The sequence below is a fragment of the Corvus brachyrhynchos genome, unplaced genomic scaffold (genome assembly GCF_000691975.1).
Source record: "Corvus brachyrhynchos isolate BGI_N302 unplaced genomic scaffold, ASM69197v1 scaffold91, whole genome shotgun sequence".
In the NCBI taxonomy this organism is placed as follows: Eukaryota; Metazoa; Chordata; class Aves; order Passeriformes; family Corvidae; genus Corvus; species Corvus brachyrhynchos.
This window is the reverse complement of record NW_008236442.1, coordinates 1452844-1476248: the sequence shown is the minus strand read 5'-3', so window position 1 is coordinate 1476248 and position 23405 is coordinate 1452844. Positions and strand designations below refer to the sequence as shown.

Genomic DNA, 23405 nt, shown 5'->3' with positions numbered 1-23405 from the left:
GCTTTCTGTGTGTTGCTTATCAGGATGGCCCTGCAATATCTTACAATGCCCAGACAACATTAAAAAACTTCTGCCAATGGCAGCAATCCCAAAACCACCCAGAGGGAAGTCACCTTCGGCATGATACAGCTGTGCTTGTTACCAGGTGTGGTGAATATTCTCATGAAAACTGTAGCCAGTTGTGTGTCAGGGGCCGTGAGCATGTAATATATGGCAAATGTTCAGGTTTTGATGTGGTTGTAATGCTATTTGCAGTTGTGGGAGCGTGTGTCCACCATAACAAGAGATGACTTTGAGAGGTTCAAGACTGTCTAAGGTCTGCCCATGGGTTTAACGTAAGATGAAAAACTCTGACTGTGGTGGGGAGTTAGTTTGGACTCTGGATGATGTGGCAAACCAGCATGAGAAGGTCCGTTGGAGGACCAAGAGTTGTTTCTGCTATTGTTACTGTGCTTGTACCTTAACTCACTGCTGCATTGAGAATTAATGTGTCAGGTCTGTTCTGCTTTCAGACAGGATATTTGTAGAGCACACGACAAATGTGATACTCTGGGTAAGGAAAACCTTTTCTTTGTCTTTTAATAACTTTTTTTGTAGTGACAATATTAGTTGCCTGTGCTGAACTGTGAGTGACATTTCTTTTTCTATCATAAACCTCTCTGTTCTCTCCTAGGTCTGGCAGAGCTGGGCACAGTCTGTGACCCATACAGAAGCTGTTCAATTAGTGAAGATAATGGACTGAGCACTGCTTTCACAATAGCACATGAACTTGGCCATGTGTATGTTTTATGTAAATACATTTACATTTAAATAGCCCAAGATTTATGCTAACTAGGGCTTGCCAGCCAGGCTGGGAATTGGTACTGCTGAGCCTAATTATTTGTGGGGGAGATCAATGTACTTGGCTAGAAGATGCACCACTGAGGTAGATGAAACTGTGGGGTGCTCTAGAGCCTACCTGAGAGCAGCAAAACCAGCACAGTCGTGTTTTGGGGAGGATGAATGACAGAGTACCACAAGCAGCACCTAAGCAATGATGTATTAGCCAAACCATTGGAACTAGCCAGGATTTTGGGCAGAGTTGGGAGGTGCTGGGTGCCTTGGGGAGGACCAGGGCAAGAGATGCTGGCACATCTCAACTATCTTTTGGGACTGAAGTCTTCTCTGAGGGCAGGTCCTCAGAGACCTGCCACAACTTGTCCCACAGCTCTGTGTGGTGCAGCTGAAGGCAGTGCAGCAGCTGTGTGAAGGTGGAACATACCCAGGGCATCTGGGAGGTGATGAGGTGTATAAGTGAGCCTGACCCACCTCTTGAACTGTTTCATCATGGAAGATCTTGTGCTGCTGAACATCCCCAGAAGAGACGCTGCCATTCAAGATGCAGCTCCTCCAGCGGGAATTTCTTTCAAATGATTTTTGCTTTTTCTCACTACTAAACGATCATGAAAAAAATCATCTGAGATCACATAGTCCTTTACCCCTGGATACAATCTGAGACAAAACCTAAGTCCCAAACCACCACACGCCTGCTTTGCAGTGGAGGTCTGTAGGTGTGGGATGGATGAGTACTTGGGAACAGATCTCTCATTGTTCTAAACTCTGTTTTTCTTCATGGAGAGCTGGCTGAGACAGTCTATTTTTAACCACAGTAGTATTTATTTAAAAGGGACTTCCTGACAGAAAGTCCCTGAAGTTTTGGTGTTACCCACACCTAACCTGTGGCTAATTCCTTCGCTGATGCTGCCCCAGAGCTGCTGAGGGGGTTAGCAGTGCTCCCGAGCAGGAAGTGCCTCTGTGCTCTTTTTTTCAGAGAGCAGAGTAAAACGGTGGTTTGTTGGAGGTAATCTTAATGAAATACAAACTCCCCAGCCTTGGAACACAGGATCACACCAGGTCACTTCCCCTTCTCCACTTCAAACAGCACAGCACTTTAAGCCACTTTGTCTCCATTAGCGAATTTACCACATTCTTCAAAGTGTCATGTGCTGCAAACTTCATGTTCGTTTCTGCTGATACCAATGCTTGATGGCATTTTGTAAACCTGCCACATAAAGTGTAAGAGCCAAGTCTATCCCTGGTGCAACCCCACTTAGGCAGCAGTGTGGCCCAGGATAGAAAATATTTTGCATCCAACATGGTATTGCCTGTGTGCATGAGGGTCTGCAGTCAGTGGGCTCAAATCACTAATCTCCTTCAGAATTCCCTCAGATCAACTCTTGAATCTGTGGTCAGTTCCAAAGTATTTGCCATTTTTATGAGGGTGGGGCCAGACTCCAGCCTGTCTGCAGGATAGCAGCCATCAGCTGAAAAGGAAACTGCAGCTGGATTTGCATCTTCCTCCAGGCTCCCTGGAGGACTTCTCTGGCTAAATACACGCAGGCACAGAGTAGAGAGCTTAGCAGGGTGCTGCACAGCTTTTTCCAGATGAGTGCTAGAAACCCTGTTAGTTAACACTTCTGAATTTGTTATGAATATGTGTGTATTAGTACTTTTATTCTGTAATATCTGTCAGCAGCATATTTAGGAAAAAGTCTTGGGTTTGCTTGCATTTTGTTCACACTGTTGCCCTTGCTATGCTGGATACCTGATGTTTGCCTGTTAACTGACTCTTCTTTTCGCTGCTCCTTTTCTCTTAGATTTAACATGCCACATGATGACAATCACAAGTGCAAGGAAGATGGAGGTAAAAATCAACAGCATGTCATGGCACCAACACTGAACTTCTACACCAATCCCTGGATGTGGTCAAAATGCAGTAGGAAGTACATCACTGAATTTCTGGAGTAAGGCCTTGCATATGCATGTGTTGGGCTGTTTTCACATGTGCATGTGTCCCATAGAGTTCTTTGGTTAATTTGGAGTCCTAGTGTGCAGCGTTTGGAGGAAATCAGAGGGATTTGTGTGTGCACACATCCTTTACATAGAGCTGGAATGCACCCCTGCCAGTTCAACCTCATGATAAGCTGGCAAGGACCAGCCTCTCAATGGGGAAGAACAAGTCTTCCCCCATGGATATTGCTTTTAAGGAATGTGTGTTCTCCTCAAACCTGAAGAATGACTTTTCCAAGCCCTGTGGCCCAGATACGGAGCTGTGTTTTAGAAGGCAAATTTGAATCTGCCTTTCTGCTCCACAGGTCAAGATAAAGCCCTGGCACTAATCCATGGTGGGAACACCGTTCCAGGAGCCCACGGTTCAGTTTGATGCACAGCGATTCGCCCATTTTGCTGTGATGCCTTCCCATGTGTTGTGATGTGGAACAGAATGAGAACCATGATGGTGTTCTGGCAAATCCAGGAGCTCAGACCCTTGGGCAGTTCTGTGCCAGTTTGGTCAAATTTAGAAATATATCCTCTGAGAGAAGGCATAACCAACCAGGTTCAGGAAAAATAAATTTTCCTCAAAGGAAAGTGAAAGAGATAAAAACTATTTATTTAACAAACACACAGGAAAAGGATAATAATGCTAAATAATAAAAGCCCTCGCCCTGCTGAGAGAAACCTGGGAAAATTCCAGAGTCCTTCCGTAGATCTCTCTCTCCCCCTCCTTGGAGCTGGGACAGGGTGGTGGGCCCACTTCCACGGCCAAGGCCTTGGTGGAAGGTCCTCCCAATGTATTCCGATGTTGAAACGGTCCAGCAGAGAGAAAAGGGGAAAGAAACGAAGTCCCAGGAAAACAAAAGTTCAACTCCCCAAAGGAAAAAGAAAAGCTGAGGAATAAAACTGCCGAAAGCTGGCTGGAGAGGAAAGCAAGCCGGGTGCTTCCCTTCCCTCTCGCTCTCCTGCCGCAGCTGGAAAAAAAGTCTCTATCTCTGTGTGACCTTGAACAAGCTGCAAACTGCTTTGAAAAAGTTTTGCTCAGTTTTTCCTTCCCCCTCTCAGGCTCAGTTTAAAAGCATTGAAAGGTACAAAAATTAATTTCTGGGCATAGGGCAGTGATAGAGGATACACATCATAAAGTCACCCCAAGACACTAATCAATTATTTTTCTTTCTGAATTCTTTATAAAAATGTACCAGCACTTGCTCAGCAACTAAATGCACACTCAGAAATGTTTTTGCCAGGGTAGCTGACTGTGCTGTGGTGGATGGTTGTTGTCACAGTACAAGGGTGGTGGCGGATGGGTAACACATCCTCCTGTGCATGAGTTTGCAGTAGCTCTTGTAGTGCTTGTTAAATGTGGCAAATGTGGTGTACAACTGCCCAAAGGCTAATTCAGGCAAACACAAGTGGTTTCTGATCTCATCACCTCCTGTTTAACACCATTGTTCTGATTTGTGTTGTAGCACTGGTTATGGGGAGTGTTTGCTTGATGAACCTTCATCAAGAACTTACACATTGCCTCAGCAGCTCCCAGGGCTGATTTATGACGTCAACAAACAATGTGAGTTAATTTTTGGACCCGGATCCCAAGTGTGCCCCTATATGGTAAGTGAAATTTCACACCTTATTTTTCCTGGTTTTGCCAGAGCAAAATAAGGTCTCCTGGGTTTGGATGAATGGCAGACCCACAATCCATCAACTTACTGTCAAGCTTGTGAGTTAATGATACATCCTAGGGGGATAATTTCATAAAGGATTGTCTGTCTGGTAAGGCATATGGCACTTATTTAATGTTTCGATCTCTGCAATCACTTAAGCAGATGCAGTGTCGACGACTTTGGTGTATCAACGTTGATGGTGCTCACAAGGGATGTCGAACCCAACACACACCTTGGGCTGATGGGACAGAATGTGAGCCTGGAAAGGTCTGTAATACCTGGTGGTTTGAGCCTTCGTGTCTCTATTTCCTTGGGTTCAGGCTGAGGATATCAGTCAAAATCATCCTACCCTAATGCCAGTTGTGTGGGGCATGGCTCTGACTGCAGTGGTGGAAGCCCAAAGCAGCTCGATGTGTTTCAAGCCCGGTGGTGCCTGGGCCATCTCTAGCCCAGATAATGTGATTGAAGTTGGCTGCTTAGCATAACATTGTTTAAATTCCTTCTGGAGTGCTTATCTTTTTAAATTCATGCCCTTGAGTGAACTTTTGAGCAAAACTTCTGCAAAGTTTCCCTAAGCTTTTGTTAGAAATCGCCTATGTGATGTGAGCAATTAGTAATTCTGTGTAACGTAAACTTGTCAGCTGGCTTTTCATCTTGACAACTTCAGAGTAAAATATAGAATTGGTTGACATTTTCTGTATGGAACATTTTTGGCAGTAATTCATAGAAACTTTCAATTTCCACATGCAATGTTAATTTCCAGCTAGCATTGTGGTTTCTAGGATAAGTGTTTAATTTTTAGTTGTTGGTATCTGCAGAAAAATAGTTGAGAGGATTTTTCTTTTATTGAGATACTGAAGCTTTTGAATAAAAATGCTAACTGGTTCTTACCATTTGTGTCTGAACAAAAGTATTGTCCATCTGTGTCTAGTAAAAATAGTGTGATGTTATTCTACATGGTATAGCTTAAAATTTTGCTTTTCCAGCTCTTAAGAGCAATATTATTGCTATTATTATATAATTAGTATTAATAATAATAATAATAATGGGATTTTTTTGGAAGAGTCAAAGCTTTAAATCATATTCTCTCAAATGTATTTTTCAAAAAAATTCTGGATGCTCTTTTAAATATAGTTTTCCATACAGGCTGTGGAACTCTTTGGTAATTTATCTTTTGTTCCATGTGTCTGAAAACTTGATTGTTCAATGATGCTTGACTGATTTCCTTCAGGACAATGAGCATCATGTATCAATTTGCCTTCCTTTCTTAGGGAAAAGTGCAGTTGCAGATTTGTTTTCATGGTTGAGAATGTGCATTAGAGATATGGTTGGAATGTCTATTTAATGTTTTTGTGTAAAATCCCCGTTTTGATACATACACTAAAGTGTAGGTATCTGTGGAGTCCCTGACTTGAGACCTTGTGCCCTCAGCTTCTCTGTTGGTGAACTTGGGATCTGCTCACTGCTGAAAGATCAGCAATAACCTTGAAATTTTCTTGGAATTCCAAAAATCTGGGCTGCAACAAACCTGCACTTACCTTTGGGTATGACCAGAGTGATGTGCAAAGAGCAGCAGCTGAGTAGATCAGCACCCCTTCAGAGCTGCCTCGTGTCGTGCAGTGTCCAGCTGCATGGCTGTTAATAAAGACCATGTGAGCAAAAAACATTTAAGGCCACAAATTTAGACAATTTGACAAGTTTAGACAAATTAGACAAGTGTGATCTCAACTTCTCAGCTGAGTGCAGATGGGCTCTTGAGAAAAGCTAATGCAGCCCACTCATGTTCAGGCATTTAAATGTGTTCTCACAAAAGGGCTTTACAGAGTAATTTTCTGTCTGTGTGTTCGTCTAACTCAAGCTTAAAGTTTGGATCATCATAAACTCTGTCCTGCTTAGTATTTACTTGGGCTTGTAAAGTGCTGAGGTGCGAGTCTGAAGTGCTTTCCCTTGGAATAAATTGCTATTTTGGTACTCTGCTGTGGCCAGGAGCTCTGTCAAACTGCTACTTGCTGACTAATGGCTCGAGTCTGCATGTTTAAAGCCTGTGCTGTATGGGTTGGCAGATGGAGAAAATACCATACCATTTTTTATGGAGATATCTTTGGAAATAAGAGAGCCTGAATAGCTAAAAAAAGAGATCTAGCTAAAACTACTGGATGTAGATTTAACTGGGCTCTACATTTACTCTTAAATCAAGGGCATTAAAACAACATGGGAGTATTAACTTATGCATATTTTGCATGTGAGGACCCTGAATCTGATAGTGCTAAATCAAACCATAAGCCCAGCCCAGAGTCTGGCTTTGCTGGGTGGTGGTTTTATCGTGTTCCACAGAACCAGCTCGTTGTTGGGTGGAGATAAATCTCTGAAAGAAAATAAAGAGGATTGTAAATTTGGGCGGCTCTCCCTTGTGGTTTTCAGGGCTGTTTAAAGAATGGTAACAGAAGAGTAGCTGAATAGTAATGATTTGTGTCTGCTGCCCTGTGGCAGCAGGTAGTGTATCTCTTATGCATGCATGGAGCTGCACACCCCATTCTGTCCCCTGCTACTCCATTCAGCCAGCCAGCCCAAGGATGGGAACTGGATTTGGTGAATTATCTGGAACTCCAGTGGCAAGACAAAGGAAAGGAAATTCTGCTGTAATATCTTCCATCCCTGCCAGTGCTCTCCAGCTCCGTGTGTCTAAGATACTCTGAATTTGCTCCAGACAACCCCCCTTTTATTCTCTTCATTCTGTGAGCTGTAAGGTTATAGGAAAGAGGACCTGGCAGGCTTTTTAGTTTTTCTTGCTGTATCTCAACATAGAAATTATTTTTAAAATACGAAAGGCACAAAGGTTGCATAGCCAGACTGTTCGCAGTGTGGTTCCAGGAAACACCATTTCGTTTTCATAAGGTAATCTTGCAATTTATTTAAAACAGCTGCTCTTTTCCCCCGCTTTGCTTTACCATCAACTCCAAACCCCAAATTTTTAATAAAATCAATGGATGTAGATGACTTCCTGGTTAATACTCAACCATAGGATAGGAGACATACAGGTCATGTCACGGTCTGTTAGCTGTGTTCATTCACTAGTTAGCTATTCAGTCATCTTCCCTGGGTCAGTGGTGCCAAGCATGTCTCTAGTTAGATATTTAGCTGTGAGCATCAACATTGCTGCAAGAAGTTCTCCACTGGGACAGCACTGTTGGATTGGTGTCATGTATTTTTGTTATTTAATGATAGCTGTCAGACCTCTTTGGACCTGTATAGGGACCCCAACCTTCAGGTTTTCAACCTCTAAATGCCAGGAGGAGTTGTACATCATAAGTGTTCATCCTGCAGCAAAGAAACAGGCATTTCAGCTGATTTTATTGCAGTCCTTTACTGTAGCAGATGGGTTGTAGTCAGTTTCATCTGGGGAATCAGATCTTCGGATGAAAGCAAATCTCGGGCATGTTGCATCCTAGAGACAGACCATGCTTGTCTCTGAGCAAACACCACATGCAGAACTCAAATTATGAGTTCTTCAGCTGTCCTGCAAACCGTGTCCATGGGTAAATGCACCTGAGATCAGCTTTCTTCATCAGCAAAGCAATGTAACAAGTCAGCCTTCATGGGCAAAAGGTGTCTGTGTGCTGCAGAGCTGGTGTCCTGTGGGATGCACGGCCCCATGACAGCTTGATTCTGCTCTGTTTTCCTAGATAGCTTTATCCAATGTGGTTCATAAGGGTGTCTAAAAAAGCGGGATGAGCTTGTGGTGTGTCTTGACACAACGTTGTGCTATTAGTGAAAGGGGTGGAAAAACATGATGCATCAGCGAATTTGACCCTGTTTCCATAAAGATCATCAGATCTGAACAGCACCTGGTGCACAGAAATACTGCAAGGGAATATTTTAGTGATGCTCTCTACCTATAATCTGTAGTCTGTAGCCTCTTGAAATCTGTGAGCAATCAGCAATGTTTGGGCTTCCCATAATTACAAAGATTTAGGCATCTGCATATCTCTGGGTTTAAATCAACTGTAGCAAGCACTGTTCACTGAGAGGGGACATCTTTTCATCCACTCTGGTGAGGCCAGAAGGTGACTCTTCTCTAGAGCTCACTTCTGCAGAAGTCTGTTTAGTACATCTGGTAAACATACCCCAAAGAACACAATTTATACCATGAAAATGGGGATGGGGGGCTTGCCAAGATAACTTAATCTGGTTTTCCAAACAAAAGAAAGCAAGAGTCATAGCTGGAAAATGGAAGTGTAGACCAGGTCTTGGCAAGTCCCATGTTATGTCTGAGTGTAAAAAAAAAAACACTTTGGGTTGAGGAATTCATTTTTCTATTTTATTTGCCTTTTGGATTTGGAAGTTTGCTGCTGGATAGCTGTGGGGAGGTTTGAGTTTTCCCTGGTGTTTCTCCTCATTGCCTGTCTCCTCCCCTGGCACGGCACAGTTTCTGCAGCTCTCCAGGAAATCAGATAAAGCAGCTTTTTGAAAAGCCAGTGCTGTGAGCTTTGCTGTGCTGCTCAGCACCAGTAAGTAGGGAATATTCAGTGATTGCTATTCTCCTCAGTCTTCATCCCGTAAATCATTCCACGGACTCAGCACCTTGCCTTCACTTTGTCATTTAAGGGTACAGAGAAAGAAAAATATGGGGGTGACAGGCAAAATATAAAGTAGTTCAGTTTTATTTGATTGCAAAATCATCGTGTGTGGCTGAGAAATAAGTGAGGCTGAGTCTTGTTGCCCAGGCTTGTCACTGTTAGTCGCTCATAATGCAAAGCAACACAGTCCCACCTTTGCCATGTCTCTCCTTCATACACAGCACTGCAGGTTTGGGATGTGCGTGCCCAAGGAGCGAGAGGCGCCGGTGACAGACGGAGCATGGGGCACCTGGAGCCCCTTTGGGGCCTGCTCGAGGACCTGTGGTGGCGGCATAAAGACAGCGATTCGAGAATGCAACAGGCCTGAGTGAGTGCACAGAGGGGAAGTGCCAGAGGGTGGGATGGGAAAAAGCAGTTCGGGTTGCCCAGATGGGCTGAAGTCAACTTTGGCTGTCCCCAGTCCTTGTGGGCGCCAAGGACAGATGGCTCTGCCTTGGGGATGGGTGGCTTTGCCTGGCACGGGTGAGGCAGGATCCAGTCATTGATTTGTGGGCAAAGTGCTCTAAAAAGGGATCCATTCACCAACGAGGGAAGGAAAAGGGTGGTACTTGCATGGGTTTATTACCTTCTGTTTTCTTGTGGAAGCACAGCTGGGGTCCCACTTCCAGAGGTGTTTTTCTTCCTCCAAAGTTGTGATTCAGAAAGGAGGGAGAAAGGAAGGAGTCTTCCTTTTTCACCATTTTACCCCTGCTTTGGTTGCTTTTGCAGCTGTTCCTACAGGCCTTTATAATAAAGTTTTTTGCCGTTTTATTCCTGCTTTGTCTGGTTTTGCAGCTTTTGGCTGCTTTTGCTGCTGATCCTTTATACAGTTACATTTCAGCTGGTGCAGACTAGCCAAACCTCAGCAGAAATCTGTGCCCCATTAAAAAGTGGGTCTCAAAAATGTTTGCTGTCAGCCTGGAATGCAAAATCCTGCACCCTTTGAAATGGCAGGGAATTTTGCTGTGGGCTTCAAGAAGACAAATATGTAGCTGGTATGATAGTAATAGCTTGAGCAACTGGTATGAAAGCAGCCTGTTTACCTAAATTGTGAATTGTGCTGCTTTCTGTTTAACTGCCTTCTTGCAGAAGGAGTGGGCAGGAGGCTTTCTGGGCTTTTATTTGTGACTGAGATACAGAGAGGAGAGGGGTCTATGGGGCTGGTTGCACTGAGGGGTCTTAAAAAGATTCCTGTTTCTCATCATTGGTGTTGGATGGTTTATTGCCAAGGAAATTGCCACTCGGGATGTGCCAGTGATAGTTTTGTCACTGCTAATGGGAGAAAGGAGAGCTTATACCTATGGCACTGGTGGTATAGTAACAGGAGAGGCTGCTCAGCACAGCTGGAAAAGTGTCAAAAGTTGAGGCTGAGAGAGAAGGACATCAGCACGTTAATTAAAACGATGCTAAGAAAAACACAAGCGCAAAGAGCTCTCATCTGGCTGTGCTGAGACAGCACACTCCGTATGGTCTTCAGTAGCCATGGAAAGACAAAAACAAAGCATGTTTCCAGCTCTGCTGCTGAAACTTTGGATGCTGTCAGCGAGATATATTCCTGTCTTCTGAGAGGCATCTGTTTGGACTGATAGTTTTTTGTGATAGCAAATCTCCTTTATCCTAAAGGCTAGCCAAGGGATTTGAAATTCCATCTTCCCTGATAGCTTGTCGTTTGTATCCTGGTGCTTCAGAAGGTGTATTGCTGTGGCTGGGATTTGCAAAAGCACCTAAACACGCTTGGCACCAAGCGGCCCAAGAAATCCTTATGATTGATAGTGGTTATTTTCCAGGCCCCCTTTCCTGAACCTTGTGCTGACACTGGCCTCTCTTCTCCAGCCCCTCATGAGGTCTCCATGAGGAGTCATCTGTCCTGGCACCATCCACAGAACTTTACACTGATTGTTGGTTTGTGCCTGTGATTTGACACCACAGTGTGAGCTCCCACCACCTGTGTCCCCGTTATCATGGGGCTGCTGAGATGATGAAAATGGATGAGACCCCACTGGATGCTCTCTTGCCTTTCCCCCTTCTCAAAGTACTTCAAAAATAGACAGTTTCTCCTCTATTGTAGAAGGCAGAAAACTCAACCCAGATACCTCAAGTAAGGTCTGAAATAATTCTCAGTAAATCTTTTCTAGTCAAAGATGGTTTAGCTTTTTAAAGTTTTTTCTGTGCATGAGGATCTGGGGTGGGATCTTGCATCCAGTAAAAATTGTGTTAAATCTGGCATTGAAAATTACATCCATTCCCTCCATGGTACAGAAGGTAAGGCTGCAACTCCTGCCTCTCTTTGTAGAGTGCTCTGACACCTACATGGATGAGTATCCTGCAGGGATGCAGGAAGAGCTGTAAGCCTCTGAAATGCCAGCATGTTTTGACATACCCTGAAGGAATGTATTTGCTAACCAGACCAGACCCTTCCCACTGAGATTGCCCACATGGGAATTTGAGCTTGACTGGTGGAAAAAGCCCATGGCTGCAGTGCATGATCAGAGGGTCTGTGGTGCAAGCCGTGGTTTTCAAAGAAAGACGTGTTGCAGAATTACGGGAAAGGGCATATTTGATAAGATGTCAATACCAGAAGCCTTGTTTTCAGGAATGGCTTTTTGGATGGGGGAGTGTTATCTCTGGATGCGAGTCAGATCACGTTTGCATTTTAGTCCATCACAGAAATATCCACCTGTGCTGAAAACTGTCTGAGCCTGACATGTAAACACATGTATAGGTTAGTGTGCTAGCCACCAACCAATTCCCAATCCTCGGGCTTCCTGAAATGCAGGGAAGGCTATCTCAAACTGATCTGTGTACGCTGGAACTTCACAGATTTTTCTGCTCTCACACATGAGCACAGGTACATGGGCAAATGTGCAGATGAACACGTGTACGTTGCAGTTAATTCTCCTGGGGCTTTTCATTGTGATAATCTGAGTGTTCCCAGGCAGAGCTGCTGCCCATGGGGCTCAGCAGGTGCAAAGCACCCCCAGAACATCACTTCTTGGCAGGGTGTCTGTACCTGGTGCTCTTGGACTGCTGGGAGCTGGGTGCTGTCTCAAAATCTGCAAGTGAAAATGCTCAAGGTGATGGATTATGCATAGTTTATTTCAGACCTGTTGGGGTGGTAATGGGCATGAGACCGCATCATTTCCTGGGCCTGAGAGTTTCTGGGCTGCTGGGAGGAGTGCAGTGGTTCTGGGGTGTGTGCAGGAGCTTGTAAGGGGAATGATACTGGATTGAAAGTGGGTCCACGCTGGCTGTTAATTCAGAGAGAGAAAGGAAGTGGAACAAAACAAGAAGATTTCTATGCATGTGCTGCTTTCCCTTCTGTCTCTGTGGTACATTGTTGATGATCCATAAAAATATTACACAGAGTGAAGTATGCTGTATTTATTCATGACACTGAAAATCGATGTTATGAGGGTGACTTATTTTTCAGAGTCAGCTTTTTCTGTCCCTCAGATTCTGTGAAAAGCAATGCTGCTTAAAAACACTCTGTACTAGTTTGAAAGCAAACCAGTGAGAGATTCCAAGTCAGAACTACAATTTAATAGGAAAATTAAAATAAATGCAGTAGTACAGAAACACTGACAGAGTCAGAATACAACCTGACAGCCTGTCAGGCAGGGTGGTGGTAGCAGTCCAATTAAATAGTGGCGGCTACCGTCCTTGTTGGAGTGACAGATGTGGTGCTGGCAAAGCGGTGATCCCGTAGAAGGGTCTGGTCCTTCTCCAGTGGTGGTTGTCAAGCTCGTATCCTCTGGGAATCCAGTGGTAGATGCTCCCGTGGTGTTCCAGGCCTCAGATTATAGCCAGGTAGGAATGCTTGGTTCCTCCCCCTGGGCGGAGCATTTCACAATGGGATGATGTAATGGTCATGCAGTGAGACCTTGATGGCCCATTAACCCCCGGGGGGAGTCAGGAGGGACGAAACATGATCAGGAGCACTTCGCCACCTGTTTTTAGCAGCTTATGAAGATGGTAATAGAATACATAGTTTTGGTTACATCTTACATTGTAACCTAAGACACACTCTGAAACCATCCGGGGAGTTTGGAGCTGCTTTTAAATGTCGGAAGTGTGAGTGTGTTTCGGCCCCCAGCACTGTCTGCACGGAGATTTACTGCCCAGATTACCAAATTGACAGTTTGCAACAAGATGGCAAGCTGTAGCATCCTTTAGTTTGTGGTGTATCCATGTGTTAGTGTTATCTCAATCTCAGGGGTCATGTCTAGAGAAGAGAAAACTAAATAATTGCTTGGGACTTTGGATTTTATCAGACACACCTTAAAAAAAAAAAGAGCCTCCTGCATGTTCTCCTTATCTAAATAGTTAAGAGTTTCATTTTAGTTAAATTGATTTATATTGGAAGCAATGTGGTTACCGTAAAAATGTTGTAATTGCAATTTTTTTTTTTAAAGAAATACCCTGTTAAAGGTTTGTATACCTCAGAGGCTTTGTCAAACTGCAACAGTCCTGCAGAGGTACAAATGCTTTTGAAGTGAAAATGATGAATCCTGTTAACTCCTCCATGAAAGACTCACCCAGGTCTGGAGTGTGCTGCTGCCATGATTAAGAAGTGTGCTGTGTAGTGAGATGGTTGAGATGTCCCTTTGTAGCTAGAGGTAGCTCATGTGCAGGCATGGGATGGGCTCTGGTATTGGGAAATCCCCAGCAATTGCCATTGTGCCTGCAAGGCAAGGAGGAGTTTGGGCTATGTCTAAAGGGGCTGCTGTGCTGATAGCCTTAGAGCTGTCCCAAGTGTAATCAAGTAAGTTATTTGAAGTTGTTTGTCACAACAAGGTGAACAACAGACTAAATCGGTAAAAACCAGGTTTAGACTTATTCTGCCACTAGGAAGTGGTGTAAAATCTTCAATGGGCACTGTGCAGTTGCTTGGGCTTTTTATCACTGGTACTTGCTTAATTGCAAACACCAGAAACATTTGTAAGTGACAGGAATTTCATTTCTAGATGGCATGTGAGAACTGCCCTCAGAGCAGGTAGAGCTGGTGTTAGTAGCTATTGCTCAGGCTGTTCATACTCCGTGGCATTTAGGATAGGACTAGAGGGGTCCGCACCACAGCAGTGAGGATCTCAGTGACTGGAGGATGCTGGCAGGAAAAATCCCATGTGTGTAACTAGTGGTGCTACAGCGTCTCACCTGCAGCTGCTCAAGGAGGCAACTCCTTCTGCCAGACCTGTGAGCATCCCTAGTGGTGCTGATGGGGTGGTGGGGAGTCTGCCTGCCTTTTCCTGCTTTGCAGGCAATCTTTTGGCAAGGGCGAGCTGTTCTATGCTTCTGTCTCTCCATTTGTTTCACAGGAACTCTGCTACTTGAGTCACAATGAGTTTTTGAGCGTAAGAGTGAAGAATTGTTATTTGTGGGAGAAAAGGCACTGCTGGGCTTCCTGGGTGGTGGAGGTGCAGAGATGCCAAAAAAGTTCTGTTCAGCTGCAGGAACTTGTTGACTCACAGTGTGTAGAGACCATTGTGCGTGTGCAGAGGGGTGCTGTCCCTTCTGTTAGAGGTGTTGGCTGCATGCAACGTGGAGATCTCACGGTGAGCATCTCTGTTCTGAGGGCAGGGGTGGTTCCCATTTATCACTCATTCATCTGCGTCTTGAAGGGTCTTCAAGTGTTCAAATCTTTGTGTGTTCCTTCCCAACCAGGCTCCAAGGGAAGGAGCATTCTGCCAGCATCCCTGGGGCACTCATGAGTGCCTGGTCCCCAGGCAAGACAGAGCTGATCCTGAAGAACAGTCCTGGAAGGCAGGAGTTGTGGGTGCCAGGATGTTGGAGCCTGGCACGTAACTCTTCTGATTGCACTGCTCTTCTGATTGCACTGCTAGTGCAGGCACTCATTTTACAGGGGGTGGGTAGAAGATGTAGGTTTGGTGGTTATTTTGATGTGCAGCTCATTCTTGCACCACTGCTGGCATTTGGAGAGGCTCTTTCAGTCCTCACAGTGATGTTCTCTGGCAAAGACTCCATCTACATGTGAGAAAAATAGTTTTATGACTACAGCCCTGAATCTGTGAGTCAGGAAATTTAAAACGATAGCTTCTCCTAGGCTTATCCACTTTTTATGTGGCTTGGGTGGGATCTCTCTCCCCACTTTAAACCAGTGTCATCCTGCTATAAAATGGGGGTAAGTTATTTATTGGCTGTCTTTGGTGCTTTCTGGAATATGTGGAAGTTATTTCAAAGTGCTCAGCATTAACATTTCTAACATTTGGGGCTAGAAATCCTGAAGGACTAAGTGCTGCCTCTGCAGGGAAGGAAGCCTTTTCTCCTGTGATGTTTAGTTATTTGCAACCCACTAAATCAAAGGCAAATTTTCAGCCACAAAATCCATAGGACTGATGGGGTTGTAAGGAGACAAGGGCCTGAGTGGGATCCCTCAGGTGAAAATAAATCCTCAGGTGGGGAAGAAGATGTTGCTCTTCCTCTCTGGCTTCTCTCACTGCCATGGCATCCATCAGAAAGCACATATTCTCTTTTTCATCCCTTTTTATCGCATATGTGATCTTTTTTGTTAGACACCGGCATAACATTTCCTGCTTGTCAGCCTGGGATACTAGTTAAAGATATGCACAAAGACAGAACCCACAAAATGCTGTTGCAAATCCTGACTGTACTGAACAGGTTGCAGAATTGCAATTCCACCTCATTGCCAGCCTGGTGTTGTCTCTGCAGACCCAAAAACGGTGGGAAATACTGCGTGGGTCGTCGCATGAAGTTTAAATCCTGCAACACAGAACCATGCTCAAAGCTGAAGAAGGATTTCCGGGATGAGCAGTGTGCCGACTTTGATGGGAAACACTTCAACATCAATGGGCTTCCCACAAATGTGCGCTGGGTTCCCAAATACAGCGGCAGTAAGTGGCTGGGGGGGATGTAGATCCTGCCTCCTGCATTGCTGCTTTGGGATGACGGTGTTCAGATAGCGTGCTTCTGGTTTCTCTCGCCACAGTCCTGATGAAGGATCGGTGCAAGCTGTTCTGCCGGGTGGCAGGGAACACGGCCTATTACCAGCTGCGGGACCGGGTCATCGACGGGACGCCCTGCGGCCCCGACACCAATGACATCTGCGTGCAGGGCCTCTGCCGGGTAATCATTTTCCTTCCTCTTCACCAAAGGGGGATGGCAGTTTTGTAGGGCAGGCTGGCACTTCTGCACCATGATCCAGGCAGTTGTTGGCATGTCCTCTTCGCTCAGGGGCTGCCAGCAGCATCTGCAGACTCCGTAAGCCCTAAATGGTCTGACATTTGTGCCAACCTCCAGATTTGCCAAAGAGCCACACATGGAATCATAGGATCATTTAGGTTGGAAAAGACCTTTGAGATCAAGTCCAGCCATTAACCCGGCACTGCCAAGTCCACCACTAAACCATGTCCCCAAGTGCCATATCCACATGTCCTTTAATACCACCAGGGAGGGTGACTCCCACCACTGCCCTGAGCAGCCTGTTCCAGTGTTTGACAACCCTTTTGGTGAAGAATTATTTCCTAATATCAAACCTAAACCTCGCCTGTTGAACATAAGGCTGTTTTCTCTTGTCCTATTGCTTGTTACCTGTGAAGAGCCTGACCCCCACCTGGCTACAACTTCCTTTCAGGTAGTTGTAGAGAGTGAGAAAGTCTCCCCTGAGCCTTCTTTTCTTCAGGCTGAGCTCCCCAGCCCCCTCAGCCACTCCTCATCAGACTTACTCTAGACCATTCACCAGCTCTTCTTGGGACACACTCAAGTGAAAGATGTTTGCACATCTGCCCTAAGTTATTGAGGGGTGTGGAGGTCTCAGCCTAAATCCCAGTGTTGCTTCCTTCTGTGCTTTGCCCCAGTTCTTCCTGATCAGACCCCAGATTTCTGTTCACAATCATTCTTCGTACTTTTCTCTATGGGAACAATTGATGCAAGAATTTTTCTCTACTGAAGGCATTGCCTAGTGCAAACAGCCATTTTGATTCTTGCTTTGTTAAAAAGCCTTTTGTTGTAAAACCTTGTGGGATGCCCACACTGTAAGTCAGTGGAAAAATGTGGGTAAGCAAACCGCTTTATCTCACGGCAGCCTTTTGCATAAACAGCTTTTGTGTGCCTTAATTAGGAGATTTGTCAATGCTGTTCTAGTCTGTATTTGCTCAATCTATTTTTTTCAATTTTTCTCTTAAAGCAAGCTGGATGTGATCATGTGCTGAATTCAAAAGCAAGAAGAGATAAATGTGGTGTTTGTGGTGGGGATAATTCTTCATGCAAAACTGTTGCAGGCACATTTAACACGGTGCATTATGGTAAGAATCTGTTGCTAAAAACTTCATAGTGAAAAATGTGGGTCTGTAAAAGCCATTACAACACTTAATCTACAAAAACACTGATGTAAACCACAAAATCCTTCTAGCTATAGTATATTCCATTTTATAACTATGCTATCCCTAGCTGAAACGTATCAGCTTGTGTAATGTGAGGTAACTTTGCTCATTTCCCTTCCCCTGTACAAAGCAAATGAAATGCCTGTGTAATAGCCTTGACTTTCTGTTAAATCTTTCCTAGGTTATAACATTGTGGTTCGCATCCCAGCTGGTGCCACTAATATTGATGTGCGTCAGCACAGTTACTCAGGGAAACCAGAGGATGACAACTACCTGGGTGAGTTGTACTCCTTATTTCACTCCAGAAATCTGCTAGGTTGCCTGGTTGTGGTGATATATCTACTGGCAGCTCTCTGCTAGGGAGGATGAAGAATTCATTTAAGGGAGGTGTTTTCTTGGTGGGAATTTTTATATGTCTGCCAAACATCCAGCCTTATCTTCTTCCTTTTATTTTTGTTCATGCTGTCCTAGATGCAACATTTGGGAACTTCACCAATTATAAGAAATATTCCCTTAGGGTTTGTCTAGGGCTGTGAAGGACTGTTGAGCCTGGATGGGAACTGAGGGATAAAGCTGGGAACCAAACAGGATTCTGAGTTCTGCTGGAGTCTCCTCACTGCAACTGCTGTCACCATGCTTTGGCTGGTGCCATGTCCTGAAAGATGTTTGTGCAAACACATACAAAGAGAAATTGTCTTCTATTCTTCTGAGAATAATAATTCTGATTTCACTTAGACTGAGGCCTGATAGTGACACGTAACTGTAAAGAAATAGCCTGCACCAAAGATGTTGGTTTGATTTAAACCTAACAGTAACTTGGCCTTTGGCTGAGGGACTTTCATAGTCACTGTTTTCTCTAACCTGTGGCTGTGTCTTCAGAGGCAGATGAAAATGCTTCTGTTAGACCACTCTGCTACATGCACATATATGTTGTTAGCATGGCCATGAGTGTCTTTTCCATCATGATCACTAACTCACCCCATGGATAGTTCTGTTTGTGTTCAATAGCAGAGATAATACAAATGAACATCACGACTGATGTTACACCTGCTAGTTGAAGGCTGATCTTGCCATTAAGTCCTGTTTGGGGTCTCTCAGAGTCTCTGGTCCTCCTCTTCTGCACACCCTGTGCCTTGCACTACCAGTTGTGTTGCAGTAGCACAGGGTCCTGTATTTACGTCTCTCAACAGGGCACTTCATTTTGTTTTATCTCACCAAATTCCTGTAACTGGGTATGTTAAAAAGAGGAGTTGGCTGATGGCCCCTAGCCCATCAAAGGTAAAGGGAGTCACTTGAGAAACAATACCAGAGACTACCATGCACCAAAGGGAGGCAATGCTGGCAGCCTTGGCTGTCTGAAATGCCATCCATGTGGCTGGACTCTTCATTGAGGCAAAAAGATGAGGTGGTGCAGCATGAATGCACATCAGCACCAAAAAAACTTTACTGAGGTCTCAGAGTTCTCTGTCTTGGAGGAGGGAGGCAAGTTTTATTATTCCTCTTTCCTGGAAAAAACAATCCTCGCTATGCTGTGCCTACTCAAACTGGTTCACCCCAGAAGGAGCCCCAAACTTCTCAGCTCTTCTTGGAGGGCCTTTAATCTTCTTGGGAAACAATGAAGTCAAATCTTCTTTAACGTTGCTTTAATATTGCTGGGAAAGCATCTCTTCACGTTAGGCCTGACTAGAAGCAAATGAGAAGTATGCATGTGTCCACTTATTTTGCAGCTCTCTGAGTGTGAAATCTTGGGCCCTCAGTTACTCAGTTGTGAACCCTGTAGTTGCTTAACAATTTAGGAGGGATTTGATGTCATCATCAAGTCCAAGATGTACCTGCTGTTACAGGAGATACAGTAAAAGAGAAGGAATCCTTTAATGAGTTTTACTACTGCCTAATAACATTAAAGCTTCCAAAGTGTGGCACTTGTTAGAGTGTAGCCTCTGCTTTGTGAGGTTTTCTCCATCTATGTCTGTTTGCTACTGAGCAGTGTTTTGCTTCATTATCGCTCCTCATTTGATGGAAAAACCTTCCCTTTGGTGTTTTGGTGTCTAGATTTTTGAGTACAGGGGCTTTTTAGTAGCAGAGCTGTGATGGGTGAAATGGTGGGGAAACTAACTTAGGAAATTAGCTACATAATCGCATTAGTGTGAAGTTGTGCAGCAGACTGCTGTTTTCAGGAAACTGTTCCTTTTATAAAGCATTTAGGCTTTAAGCCTCCAGTACTCTCACATAGCTTAAGATTTGGAATAATAAAATGTACGGGGGGAGGAGGGAGAGGAAGAGAAAGGGGGAGATACTGACCAAACTCCCTGTAATTATATACTAGAAAATCATGTTTAGGTAATTAGGGTGTGTGCATTTACCCTAAGAACACACCTGGAAGCACCAGGGAAGCCACCCTATCCACACAGCTAATGGAAAGGTTTGGGCAGGATTATTTCTGTGGTATGTGTGGGGATACAGCCTATGCGTGCTCCTTGCAGCAGCCAGCCCAGAATGCCTTTTAGATATCTCTTCATTGGCTTATGGATGAACTGTTCAGCAACAACTTCAGGCATTCAGCCTTCATTTTTAAGAGGCTTTCCAGTGGAAAAAGGAGAAGGCACAATGTCTGCAAGAGCTCTGCTGTTGTCTTTACATCCTTTCTGTTTGAGAGTGCCAGTGGGCTTTTCCCCCCCACCCCCAAGGGAAAGGAGCACTGAGACCGCATGACCCACATTGTTATGTACGTATGAGTTAATTCTGCCTCTTTAGTTCTTGTTTTTTGCACCTATGCAGCCTTATCTAACAGTCAAGGAGACTTTATATTAAATGGAGACTTTGTCGTCAGTATGTTTAAAAGGGAAATCAAAGTTGGGAATGCTGTGATCGAATACAGTGGCTCCGATAATACTATTGAAAGAATTAATTCTACAGATCGGATTGAGCAAGAAATAACGCTGCAGGTGAAGTATATGTTGTGTGTATGGACAAGTCTGCCCGGCATTGTTGGACTGAAAATAGTGGGCCGTGATATCTGTTGGTTTACTCTGCTTCATTTTTCTTCTTCTCAGGTTTTATCAGTGGGCAACTTGTACAATCCTGACGTTCGTTACACGTTCAATATCCCTATTGAGGACAAACCTCAGCAGTTTTACTGGAATGAGCATGGCCCATGGCAGCCCTGCAGTAAGCTTTGCCAAGGTGGGTGCTTGGGAAGGCTTAGTTTTGTCCTGGATTCATTTGGGGTTTGGGCATTGCTGTCAGATCTCTCTCTGATTTCTTCGAGATTCTTACCCTGTGGGTGTGATTGTTTCCCTGGACTGCAGTGGTAGGTAACATCCTACAAGGTGCTTCTGGATTTCAGAGCAGGACACCTTACAGCCCCTCCCAGCCAGGTGAGCCTCACAACCAGGTCTGCAAGTGAGGAAGCTGAAGCACAGAAAAGGTCATGAGGCATTTCCTAAGGCTGCAAAATGCACCAGTGTCTGGTTTTGGGTCTGACATCCGATCGTTGCCAGTGCCCACCCTGCTAAATACTCAGAGCCCATCCCTGTGGGGGTGCTGCAGCTCTCTGCTTGTGTCCATCCTGTCTGTGATAAAGCCCTTCTACTCCGCTTAGTCTTAAACTCCCTCTCTGTTTCTGATAGAGGTAGGAAAGCACACCTAAACATCTCTTAAATGCTGCTACGAAAGGTGTAAGAGAAATAACTGAATTGATCACTTCGCTGCATGACTCAAACCAAGTGCTGGTTTTCTCTGTGCAGGAGAACGAAAAAGGAAACCTGTGTGTAAGAGAGAGTCGGATCAGCTCACAGTGTCAGACCAGCGATGCGATCGAGTTCCCCAGCCTGACCCCACCACTGAGCCTTGTAACACTGAATGTGAATTAAGGTGCACTGTGCTTAGCTGTGTATATAAATAACATTGTGTACTCATTATTTACTCTTCTTTCCATGCACTTCTCACCATAATTCCCTTTCTCACCAGCCTGTATTAGATTTTGAAAAAGAAAAGGATTGGTAGTTGCCTCTTTGTCAACCAAGAGGGATTGTCATCCACCAGTGGTGTTTTGAGAGGCACTTTTTGATGTTTTTTACATTTCTCTTTCTTGATTCAATTAGGGCTAACTATAACAAAAATTCTCTAATGTTGAAAAATCTCTCTGTGCAATACAGGGTCTGAAATTTGCATCTGCCTGGATCAGAAATGCTCAGAGCCATTCTACATACAGCCTGCAAAGAGGGGAAAACATACTTAAAGCAAAAACGTAGCTAAGACTTGGATTTATCATTGTTTATTTAAAGCAAAGAATAGGTTTAAGTGTAGAATGGGTTTGGGGCTGTCCCCAGAGAATTCCTGGCAAGCTGGAATTGATGGAGCACAGCCTAAATCATCACAACCCATTTTCCTTTAAAAAGCAATCTGTTTTCTTTTCTGGGGCTTAAATATGGTAGCCTTAAGCGGCTGCTGGTGAAGCAATTCAGATGGCCGAGTTTCCCGAGGGGTTTCTCAGCCCTGTTAAACCGGGGCTGTGCAGGCCCGGGTTGTCGCGGTAACAGCTGTTGCCATTGCAACAGGTTGGAAACTTGAGAAGGGCAAACGCAGGAGTCTGAAGGCATGCAGGGATGTGAGGCTCCCACCAGTCAGGAGCTATTGACTCCAAATCCCCTTGATCTTATTCTCCAGGCTGTGCTGGAGTTTGCTCCCTTGCCTTGGGAGCGGGGCTCTGTGCTCCCTGTACAGGCACAGGCAGCAGCCTGAGGGTCTCCAGGACCCCCAGAGGATGTCACTGCCTCCTCCCCCAGAAGCCACCCCTGTCAGGTGTGAGGGTCACGGGCTCCTGTTGGTTTCAGGGTCTCCAGCACCTCCCTGGATCAGGCCTCATATCCAGCATATCTTTCCAGAGCTGGGCTGATGTGAAGCAGGGCTGTATCCCCAGGTGGGTCCTTGAGGGCCTCTAGCACCATCCTTGTTGCCTATCTCACAGCGGAGGTAGCAGAGTGGAAATCTGTCTGTCAAGAGAACACCTCTAATCCCTGCTGACACAGCTAGGGCTTGAGTGTCTTGTAGCAAGCCATTTGCTTGTCCTTTGGAGTGCTGAAACTGCTCTGTGGGTATCCTGCAATGTGGAACACCTCTCAAACCTGTGCAGGTCATTTTCTGGTGCTGTATTTTCCAGCTTTTATTTTTTAGAGACAGGTGCGTGGGAGCATGGGCTAGAAAGCTTTCAGAAGCTTTCAGAGCATTGTTCCTTGCTTGGCTGTGAACTCCCATTGCCACGTTGGTCCCACAAGGTTACGGTGTGGCTTTGCTGTCTTTGTTTTGCTCAAGAGAGACCTGCTGACAGTTTCTTCCCTTCAAGGAGCAATGCCAGGGTTAGCTGAAAGTCCCAAAGCATTGGGAAGCGTGACACAGAGCCAAAACTTCCTGTTCAAGAGCATATATTCCTTATTTCCATCAAACACTCTTGAGCACGTTGTCTGCAGAGCTCAGGGCTGATGTTTGCTGTCCTTGGCCCAGGTGGCACATTGCAAGGAAGAGCGAGTGCACGGCGCAGTGTGGGCTGGGCTACCGTACCCTGGATATCTACTGCTCCAAGTACAGCCGGCTGGAGGGCAAGATAGAGAAGGTGGATGATCGCTTCTGCAACAGCCAGGCCAAGCCCAGCACGAGGGAGAAGTGCACTGGAGACTGTAACGTGGGAGGGTGGCGGTACTCGGCCTGGACTGAGGTAAGGGATGCTTCATGGCACAGCAAATGCTGCTCCTTGCACAGGAGTACATTGGGCTGTGTAGGTTGCTAACAGAATATATATAAAATATGGGCACAGTGGTTCTGCTTTCATTGCTTCCTCTGGAGTACGCTCTAGTCTGAATCAGCCTGGTACTCCTTACCTTCCACTGCAATTAATATATACTTTAAGTATCTGTCTTCATTACATGAGGCCCTGCTAGCTGTCTTCTGCCATCAAA

At 45.1% G+C, this 23405-nt stretch overlaps 1 protein-coding gene across 1 annotated transcript in view; it reads left to right on the top strand.

Moving 5' to 3' along the window:
- Positions 1–23405, top strand: part of ADAMTS9 (ADAM metallopeptidase with thrombospondin type 1 motif 9) — an 81006-nt gene that overhangs the window by 15790 nt on the left and 41811 nt on the right. The window contains exons 6-20 of the mRNA XM_008643627.2: positions 24–145; positions 513–553; positions 674–779; positions 2637–2783; positions 4284–4425; positions 4641–4745; positions 9277–9422; positions 15782–15963; positions 16059–16195; positions 17256–17373; positions 17633–17728; positions 20230–20396; positions 20505–20634; positions 21198–21324; positions 22954–23164. Of these exons, the coding sequence (XP_008641849.1) occupies positions 24–145; positions 513–553; positions 674–779; positions 2637–2783; positions 4284–4425; positions 4641–4745; positions 9277–9422; positions 15782–15963; positions 16059–16195; positions 17256–17373; positions 17633–17728; positions 20230–20396; positions 20505–20634; positions 21198–21324; positions 22954–23164 (1977 nt within the window). The remainder of the gene's footprint in view (positions 1–23; positions 146–512; positions 554–673; positions 780–2636; positions 2784–4283; positions 4426–4640; positions 4746–9276; positions 9423–15781; positions 15964–16058; positions 16196–17255; positions 17374–17632; positions 17729–20229; positions 20397–20504; positions 20635–21197; positions 21325–22953; positions 23165–23405) is intronic.